Source organism: Condylura cristata, unplaced genomic scaffold (genome assembly GCF_000260355.1).
Source record: "Condylura cristata isolate star-nosed mole 26May11 unplaced genomic scaffold, ConCri1.0 scaffold00028, whole genome shotgun sequence".
Classification (NCBI taxonomy): Eukaryota; Metazoa; Chordata; class Mammalia; order Eulipotyphla; family Talpidae; genus Condylura; species Condylura cristata.
In genome coordinates, this window is record NW_004567129.1 from 26,789,190 (window position 1) to 26,799,365 (window position 10,176).

At 41.5% G+C, this 10,176-nt stretch overlaps 1 protein-coding gene across 3 annotated transcripts; it reads right to left on the minus strand.

Moving 5' to 3' along the window:
- Positions 1-421: 421 nt before the first annotated feature.
- On the minus strand, positions 422-9,946 carry ZNF382 (zinc finger protein 382). 3 transcript variants are annotated; one of them, XM_012730527.1, is made up of 4 exons: positions 9,367-9,945; positions 7,265-7,391; positions 6,900-6,995; positions 422-2,518 (listed from the first exon to the last, which is right to left on the minus strand). In XM_012730527.1, the coding sequence occupies exons 1-4, from the start codon at positions 9,373-9,375 to the stop codon at positions 1,110-1,112; spliced, it is 1,641 nt and encodes a 546-aa protein (XP_012585981.1). In that variant the 5' UTR covers positions 9,376-9,945; the 3' UTR covers positions 422-1,109. The 3 variants fall into 3 exon arrangements, with proteins under 3 accessions (XP_012585981.1, XP_004690604.2, XP_012585982.1); XM_004690547.2 differs by having other exon boundaries at positions 9,250-9,945; XM_012730528.1 differs by lacking the exon at positions 422-2,518 and adding an exon at positions 6,505-6,538 and having other exon boundaries at positions 9,250-9,946.
- Positions 9,947-10,176: the final 230 nt, after the last annotated feature.

Genomic DNA, 10,176 nt, shown 5'->3' on the forward strand with positions numbered 1-10,176 from the left:
AATAATTCTCTAATGTGGAACAAGGAAATACTGGGTGCTCCCCTTTTTATAGCATGCCTTTTTTTTAATGTCATATAAGGCATTACTGTGATTAAAGGCAATCTCACATTGCTTTCAGTAGTCTGGAATTAGCTATTAAGATTTGGGTTGTAGCCATAAGTCTGCACAATTTGCATGCCAATTTCCTCAACATAATTTATAGAATTTTCCTCTTGCATGAATTCGCTGGTTGAACCATCACCATATTGATTACATTTGGTTGTTTCCCTTCAGAGTGAATTGTTTCATGCTGTGAAAGTTCTGAGTTGTTAGGTAGTATCTACCAAAGCTGACTGAGTATACATATATCCAGGACCCAGCAATTCTACTCCTAAGTATATACACAAAGGGGATGAATATACGGTATACCATAAGACAAATGTGATTGTAGGAGTGTTATTTATTCTGACCCAAAGCTGTAAACAATAAGCAGGTCCATCAAAAGTAAACGGGATAAACTGTGATATAATAGAATTCTATATAGATTGAAATACATGAACTTTTGTCTCATGCATTAATGATGAGTTTTAGACATGATTAATGAAACAAGCCATATAGGAAAGAATACATAATATATAATCCAATTTATATAAAGATTTATAATATGCAGAAACTAATTCATAATGTTAGAAGTCAGAGCTGTGGTTAACTTTGAGGAGGAAGCAACTAATTTGTATTCTATATTTGCAATGGAAAGTACAACTCATACCTCCTTTTTGTTTTAAAGCACTTCTACTCACAGTGTGACCTGTGGACCATATTAGTAAGCTAACTGTTTATTATGGGGTCACAAGTATATTGAAATTGAAAATAAGCACTTTTAAATGTGTATAACAACTTGAAGGGAAGTTTATGTCTCTTGAATCTAATAATGAAAAACCTAAGCTTGTTTTTCCAATGAGTTTTTGTCATGTCATTTATCTCGTAGTTCTCTGGGTGTTTTTAGGCTGGCAAATGGTAAATATGTGATATCATACTTTAAACTGTTGACCACTTTTACACTTGCAATCAACATCATATACAAGGTCTACCATGACTTTAAAAGTTTTTACCAAGAAAAGTTATATCCTTTACTGAATTATCATGGTTTCTACCTTGTGAGTTTTCTGATGTACAATGACATTTGACTTACAGCTGAAGAACTTCCCACATTCTTTACATTCATAGGGCTTCTCTCCAGTGTGAGTTTTCTGATGACGAATGAGATTTGACTTTCTACTAAAGGCTTTCCCACACTGAGGGCATCCATTGGATTTCTCTCCTGTATGTATTCTCTGATGGACAGTGAGGATTGCCTTCTGGCGGAAGGACTTCCCACATTCATTACAAATATAGGGTTTTTCCCCTGTGTGAATTCTCTGATGGAGAGTGAGGGTTGTCTTTTGGCAGAAGGACTTCCCACATTCATTACAAATGTAGGGTTTTTCTCCTGTGTGAGTTCTCTGATGTACTGTGAGGGTTGTCTTCTGAATAAAGGCCTTCCCACATTCGTTACACTGATAGGGTTTCTCCCCTGTGTGAGTTCTCTGATGATCAATGAGGTATGACTTCTTTCTAAAAGCACTTCCGCATTGAGCACACTCATAGGCTTTCTCCCCTGTATGTGTTTTATGATGTCTCGTGAGGGTTGCCTTTTGGCGGAAGGACTTCCCACAATCCAGACAAATGTAGGGTTTTCCCTCTATGTGTGTTTTCTCATGAAGAGTGAGTGCTGTCTTTTGACGGAAGGCCTTTCCACATTGACTGCAAACATAAGGTTTCTCACCTGTGTGAATTCGCTGATGTTCAACAAGATATGACTTCCTCCTAAAGCTGTTCCCACAGTAAGGACACTGAAAAGGTTTCTCTTCTGTTGGAGATGGCTGTTGCATAATAAACATAGGCTTCCTGCAGAGGAGCTTTCCATATTTGTTATAAGCCTGGGGCTTCTTCTCATTAAGATTTTGTGGATGTACACTGAGATTTGACTTTTCGATGAAATCTAGTTCATCTCTTTTGCATTCAAAGGGTCTTTCTCCTCTAAGAGCTCTTGTGTGTGTAAATAACATTCCCTTCATTAGGAAGTCATTATGTTCAAATGATTGCTCTGGAGCTTGAAACTTCTGATGCTGGTTAAGCTCTTGTTTCCCATCATGACTCCCTTCTGTTTGTTTACAGAGATTTCCTGCAGTCTGAATTTTCTCATGCTTGGTATTGAGTGATTTCTCCCATCCATTACCTTCACCAAACTTCTCTCTTATAGGGCTGATATTTCTAATGACTAATTCTGAAATATTTTTCAAAACCTTTCCATCAGGGTTATAGTCACATAGTGTTGCTTTCGATATAGTACGCTTGTTGCCTATGGCAAATGTTTTCCCCAAAATATTACTTCTCTCCTTACTTTGTCTTTTGTGGTTGATGAATACAACTGATTTTGAATTCCTGTCTTGGTATTCTTTGAATTTCACTAAAACATCTTCAGGGTTTCCATTTTCTTCTAGAAAAGAATACAATCAGCAACACTGTAAGTCTTCACACAAATGCTGTGTTTTGGTTGAATATACAAATGACCCATCGTAAGACTGGCTATTTCACTTTTGTAGTCCACAGAAAGGTCAAAATAACCTCTTGGAGGGGAAAACACACAGAACATAAATACAAATCCTGCTATTCTATTAAAATTAGGAAAAATTGTGTCCTCCCTGGTGGCTCAATGGGTTAGTACGCAGCACTGCAAGCCAGCTACAGCCGCTTCAGTTCAAGTTCAATCCCCAGCCCTGGAGGTAATCCACATGGCATGGCAGACCTCTCCTGACCTGCCCGCTGCTCCCCTCAGCAGTGTACTTCATCGATCTGCCTGTTCTGCTCCCCACTCTGTCTCTGGTGAAGCCTCTCATTGCCCCTGCACCTCTGGCTTATACCCCAGTTCTGTATGAATATATAAATAAATATTTTAAAAAATAATTAGGAAAAACTGGGGACTCTGGTGGCCTAGGGGTTATCTCAGTGCTATCACTGTGACAGCTTAAATTTTATCCCTGGCCAGAAAGCTGGCCCACACATGGCATAGCAGACCTCTCCTGTCTCACTCGCTGCCCCCTCAGCAGTGTATCTTAGTAAATCCACCTGTTCTGCTCCCCACTCTGTCTCTGGTAAACCCTCTCACTCCCTGTACCTCTGGCCTACAACCTAGTTCTGTGCAAAAATAAAATCTTTTTTTCCTTAAAAGCTATGGTACTCTAGGCCCTCCCTGGTGGCGCAGCGGGTTAAAGCACAGCACTGAGAATCTAAAGCCGCTTCTTCATGAGTTCGATTCCGCCTGCCCCGGAGGTGGCCACATGGCGTGGCAGACCTCTCCTGACCCACCCACTGCTCCCCTCAGCAGTGTACTTCGTCGATCTGCCTGTTCTGCTCCCCATTCTGTCTCTGATGAATCCTCTCACCCTCCGCATCTCTGGCCTGTACTCCAGTTCTGTACGAATAAATAAATAAATCTTTAAAAAAAAAAACTATTAAAAAAAAAAAGCTATGGTACTCTAAAAAAAGATAAGCTTAAAATACATAAGTAAATAAAATTGGGAAAAATTGACGTAAGTAGAAAACACCTATCTTTGACATCTTATAAATATGAGCAACATTGAGCAATAAGCCAGGTGTGATGAGCAAAAGGACAAGCTAGTGAAAGACAAGGGCAGGTGAATATGGTATTGGTCTTAGCACAGGCAGAGTCAGAGATGCTGGCGTGAGCCTATGAAAGGCACACAACAGCGCTCAGCAACAATCAAGGAAAATTACTCAGGTGAACATGAAAGCCTGTAGGCTTATTCCCACAGGTCTAAAGTTTTATAAACTACTTCCATTAGTTTCTTCCTCATTTGCATTTAGCTATCCATGGCAATTTAACTTTTTCTAGCATTCATTACCTAGTGCTGACATAAATAATAGTCCGTGGCTAGGTCCTACTCTCCACATAGCTGACTTCTTTTCACTTGAAAGGGAAACATGGTGAAACATATTCCCAGTGGGGATTATAAAGTAGACCAGAAGACAAAACTTACTGTGATGTGAATATAATCCCTGTTGTATCTATTCTAATGTATATACATGTATGTAAATACAATTACTGACATTGCTACTGTCAACTTTTTAATAAAGATTTATTTATTTATGCCCACAGAACTGGGGTACAGGCCAGAGGCAAGGGCAGTGAGAGGGTTCACCAGAGACAGAGTGGGGAGCAGAACAGGCAGATTGACAAAGTACACTGCTGAGTGGAGCAGCGGATGGGTCAGGAGAGGCCTGTTGCGCCATGTAGGTCACCTCCTGGGCCGGGATCGAACTCGCACTGAAGCAGCCACAGCCAGCTTTGCATGCTGTTCTCCAAACCTCTGTACCACCAGGGAGTGTGGGAAGTCAGTGTCTTATTATTTCCCTTGGAATCTGAATGTAGGGTAAAGGATGTGATCTGGGCATATGTATCTACGAAGAACTTACCAGTAAGTGATTTCTGGTAAGTTCAAATAGTAGTTATAGCAGTTCATGCCAAGATAGTAAGGCTCTCATTTTGGAAGATGTCATTGGCAAATGAGAAAATGAGAAGGCAGAAAGATGTTTCACAAAGTGAAATAAAATAACATTGTTCAGAGATCATTAAGAATACGTAATGGGGCCTCCCTGGTGGCATAGGGGTTAAGTCTCAGCACTATCACCTCTTCGGCCTGAGTGCCATCCCAGGCCAAAGAGCTAATTCACATGGCGCAGCAGACCTCTCCTGACCTGCCCCCTGTTCCCCCAGTTTTACATAAAAATAAATAAGAAAACTTTTAAAAAAAAGATTATTCGTTTAAAAGATAAAAAAGTAGAAGAAATGACAGAATCAACCTAATGCTACAAGTGGATATACAAGTATACAGAAAGAAAGAAAGATAAGTTAGTGATAACTGTTTCTCAGGTATCAAAACCAAAGGGCTGAGAGAAATGACTGCTGCACTGCTATAGGCAGATTAAAATGTACACTAGAGTTCAAGTGGGAGACATGGGGTGGTGGTATCTGATGATGAGCAATATCAAAAAAGGCCCACTAGCAGTTTCTACAGTACTCAGAGGGGGATCCACAAAGTCCAAACTATTTTTATTAGTAATAACAACACTTTGAAAGTCATTCACGGAAATCACACACATCAATGACAGCTGACAGGACTTCCCCAGAGATAGGAACTGAGGATGAAGAAAGAACCTTAAGGACACATCAGGAAAATCTTATGAGAACCTGCTGAAATAAAATCCATTTATTTAACGAATATTTATGATTGTTTTCCTAGGCAATAGAGAAGAAGGGGGGGAAAGGCACTAAGATATGAAACGGTCCTCTGGGAAATCGGGTAAGTCTCAGTATTTTTCACCCAGTTCAAGAGAGTTGGGTGCAAGGAATTTGAACACTGTGATATGAACCAGGAAGATTTACTAGAAATGGTGACAACGAAATTCAAGGCATAGAGATTTTGGAACCTGGGGGTGGGTCTGGCAGTGAGGGTGGGATGAAGTCAGTGCAGGCTCTGCTGAGGGAAGGAAAAAAAGAAAGTGAAAACTATAGGAAGACATATATTAGATAATGACTTTCCCTTTACTTTTTGGATAGACTTAAGTAGGAGACAGAACAAAAGCAAGAAGGTAGAGGATTGAAAAGAGAGATGAAAAACATAAAAAAAAAAAAGGCCCATTAGCAGATTCCACATAGCACCTGAGACCCTCAGGGATCCAGAGAGTCAAAACTATGTTTGTCAGTAATAACAGTATTATATCTTTTTTTAAACCAAAGATATTAAAACTTCGTGAAATATGGAAAAATGATTAGTACAGTGTATAAAATACTGGTACATTAGCATACCTCAAAGTACTGCACTAAGCTATTAATCACTATATTTCTCACCATCATAGACTCACAGGAGAAAAAAATGTCTTACTTAAAACTGTTCTTGAGAAGCTTCCCTTAGCCTAGGGGTTAAGTCTCAGCACTTTCACCCCAATGGCCTGAGTTCTATCCCTGGCCAAGAGCTGACCCCACATGGCACAGCAGACGCCTCCTGACCAGCCTGCTGTTCCCCTCAGCAGTGGATTTCAGTGGATCCATCTGTTCTGCTCCCTACTCTGTCTCTGGTGAGTCCTCTTTCCCCACCCCTTCACCTCTGGCCTACACCTCAGTTCTACAAACAGATAAACAAACAAACAAAATTGCTGGTGATATCAATCAATAAAATGGTTTTGGGTTTTTTTTTTTTAAAGATTTATTTATTTGTGCATACAGAACTGGAGTACACACCAGAGGTGCAGCGGCGGCAAGAGGCTTCACCAGAGACAGAGTAGGGAGCAGAACAGGCAGATGGACGAAGTATACTGCTGAGGGGAGCAGCGGGCGGGTCAGGAGAGGTCTGCCGCACCATGTGGTCTCCTCTGGGACAGCCGGGAATTGAACTCATGCGGAAGTGGCTTTAGCTTCTCAGTGCTGTGCTTTAACCCGCTGCGCCACCAGGGAGGGCCGGGTTTTGGTTTTTAAAAATTATTTTAAATTAAAAATGGAGAAGGGGAAGTGCACAGGACTATGGTGATGGCACATGGTGATTACAACAGAGATGGAAAAGGCACAAAATGATGTAAAAATAAACTATTATAAAAATATTTAAATTAATATTTAATTTTTCATATTTATATAAAAATATATAGAAAGGTATCAAAATATGGAAATTCTGTAAACCAGCAACTGTTATTTTCTAAAAGTTGAATACATAAAATCATCCCAAAATGCATGCATTAAAAACAGGTCCCTAAATTCACTCAGCTTGTCACCTGTCTGCCTCTATCCTTTACCTGCAGAGACTCACCTAGGTAGAGCTGACCGGGAAAAATTCTCTCTGTTGTCCATGGTTCTTCTCCCTGTTCCAACTTGCGGATCATATCAGGTTTAGCCATGTGAAACCCTGATGATAAAAAATGAGATTTGTTCTAAGCTGCTTGGGCTTTGAAACTACTGAAGAAGGGGCTATTCCATTTTGAGTTGTCCGATGACGTTCACATTCATGTATTACCAAAGTCAGTACTTTGCATCAGCGAATGAGAACATATTCATACTTTGTGCTAACTAAAAGGCATTCATTACCTCTCATCCCTGCAATTCAAAGCCCCACGTATTCTGGAAGGTCATGCCCAGAGGTGCATGACACTGGCAGGTTCAAGGAGTCTTCCTTACCCACAGAGACGAGGTGGCAATAGTTTTCCAACATGACGTCCCTGTAGAGGGACTTCTGGGCGAGGTCCAGGTGCTCCCACTCCTCCGGGGTGAAGTCCACAGTCACATCCTTGAATGACACGGACCCCTGTAAGGGCACACTCTAGTTCATCCTAAAGTGATTGGAACTAGTGAGAACTAGATACTGGAGACTTAGCTCTGACCGTGACCAGTGGTCAGACTAGCTTTCCTGTTTTATACCGTAATCCTGAAAACAGATTCCTCTCATTAGCTCATGTTAAAAATATGAGGTCCTACTTTTTGCCTTGAGGTCCTTAGTTACCTGGTGGCAAAAGGAACAGGCCCTTGCCCAGCCAGGAGATGCCCTCATGTCGGTTCAGGAGAGGCCCTCATGTTAGGGGTCAAGGTGCAAAGACAGATGCACACCTGGGCCAATGCTACAAAGTGAGGAAGTTTTGGTCTGTATTCCAAGGCTTCTTTGAAATATAGAGCACTGGCTTTTAAAATTCATGGGGAGAAAGAAACTGGAAAGTTCAGGAACTAGCAAAGGGACAATATATAAGCAAAGAGCCATTGAATTCTAAAGAAAAAGAAAAAAAAAAACAGGCCTGTGGAGGTAGGCAGTAGGCATGTTTATGGAATAACTCTGGGATTTCACCTCACAGAGTCACAGTCTTCAAAGGTACTGACCACATTCCAACATATTCAGCAGGCAGGGGCCTCCCGTGGCCTAGGGGTTAAGTCTCAGCACTTTCAACACAATGGCTTAAATTCAGTCCCTGAAGCTGACCCACATATGTGCAGCAGACTGCTCCTGTCTCCCCAGTGGATCTGCCTGTTCTGCTCCCCACTCTGTCTCTGGGGAATCCTCTCACCCGCCCCCTGTATCTCTGGCCTCCACCCCAGATCTTCTAAGCGAAAAAAAAATTGTGCTTGGTTCCTTTTATGTCTAGAAATATCTTTTCAATTATTGGTAGCTTGGTTATTGAATTGTAGGTTATAAAAGATTAGAAGGAACAAAAAATATAGAGAAGATAATCTATATCTATAGATATATATTGTTATAGTACAGTCTGCAGTGGTTTCATGGGCAGGCCAGTTTGTAGGGATTATAGGAGGATCAGATATGAGAAGTACAAGATCTCACTGTTGTTGTAACTTATGATCAGGGGCCTCCCTGGTTGTCTAGAGGTTTTCTCAGTGCTATCATGGCCACGTACTGAGTTCTATCCCTCGCCAGGCAGTGACCAACATGGCACAGCAGACCTCTCCTGTCTCACCTGCTGCTCCCCTCAGCAGTGTATTTTAGTAGATTCACCTGCTCTGTTCCCCACTCTGTCTCTGGGGAATCCTCTCACCCCCCACACCTCTAGCTTACACCCCAGTTCTTCCATGCAAAAATAAATATTTTTTAAAAAGAAACTTATAATCAAATTTCTATCCTGAAAGCCACAAAACATCTAATCACAAATTCTTAGTCTGTGACCTATTCGATGTGGTTTTGTAAAATCTAGGTCAGTAGACACGATCAGGCTGACTCCTCCCAGCTTAGATCTTCAATCAGCAACCAGACAAGGTCAGGAGAGGTCGGCTGAGGCTGCGCCATGTGGGTCACCTCCTGGGTGGGGTTCAAACTCATGCTGAAGTGGCTTTAGCTTCTTAGTGCCATGCTTTAACCCACTGTACCTCCAGGGAAGGTGGGGGATTTTAGTTTAACTGACTATAATAAGACAGACTGGGGACAGGGCTGCAGCTAGGCTGGGCAGTATCAGAGGCAACAGCCTAAGAGCACTCCTGAGACGTCACGTTATGGACCACCTAATCCAGGCCCTAATCCCACCCCTAATCCACCCCTAATCTAGGCCCTACCGCACATCAGTTTTATGGGAGCAAATCTCAGTTTTGGGAAATTTCAGCGCAAGGAAACAAATGTTCAGTTAACCTGAAAACAAGATATTTCAGAAAGAGAAGGTATATCATCTCACCTGAGGCATGGCTTTGAGGTCGGCAGGAGGTGAACTTCCTACTTAGAACTCTTCTTTTGAAAATGGGAAGCATCCTGAAAACAAGGTATTTCAGAAAGAGAAGGTATATCATCTCACCTGAGGCATGGTTTTGAGGTCGGCAGGAGGTGAACTTCCTACTTAGAACTCTTCTTTTGAAAATGGGAAGCATCCTGGGAGGGCAGAGAGGGAGAGTACCAATGGGAAACCTGTTAAGTTAGACCTAGAACATCCCTGAACTCCGCATCAGCTGTCACTGTATTTAACCCTTGTCCACTGTGTACCCCATGCCGGGCCGTTCTGATGCAAGTTCGTGACAAAAAAGACAAACTCTGCTCCCTCATCAGCCCTCAAGCCAAGTCTGTCAGTGAGGAAGGGTGGGTCTGGGAAATCTGCAGCGCAGAGGGCCCTTTGTGCTTCCCCTCTGTGACCGGCCTTCCCTCTCCATGCAGGACTGCTAGTTTCCTCTTTCTGACTGTTTTTCATAGACTTCTACCAATTTATCCTGTTATCACTATGCAGAATACCTCCCCACCCCTGGCATGTGCAGTCAGCAGTAACTTTTTAAGCTTTGTGTCAGCTTATACTGTAGTTCTAAGGAACATGCACACTGCTTATTATGAACAAGCTCCTTTTAGTAGATTTAAAGTAATTTTTGTTTTTTTCCTGGGAGGGTGTTTCCTCTTTTTCTCTTGAATTTTTATTTCCTAATTGGTTGAAATTATCTTCCTTTTTTTTTTTTAATTTAGTATAGTTACTCATGTTTTGCCTTGTGAAGTTGTTTTCTCTGTATGTTAGCAATACTACATATTTATGGAAATGTAATTGGTATTTCCTCAATTGACATGAAATGCTAACTCTATATGACATGTTCCTAGATGCTTGAGAATATCTCCATTTTCTATTTAA

Coding starts and splice junctions, on each gene's coding strand:
- ZNF382 (XM_012730527.1), bottom strand. Junction 6,996..7,264: donor TTGCCACCTCGTCTCTGTGG/GTAAGGAAGACT, acceptor TTTTATCATCAG/GGTTTCACATGGCTAAACCT. Junction 2,519..6,899: donor TCCCGGTCAGCTCTACCTAG/GTGAGTCTCTGC, acceptor ATTCTTTTCTAG/AAGAAAATGGAAACCCTGAA.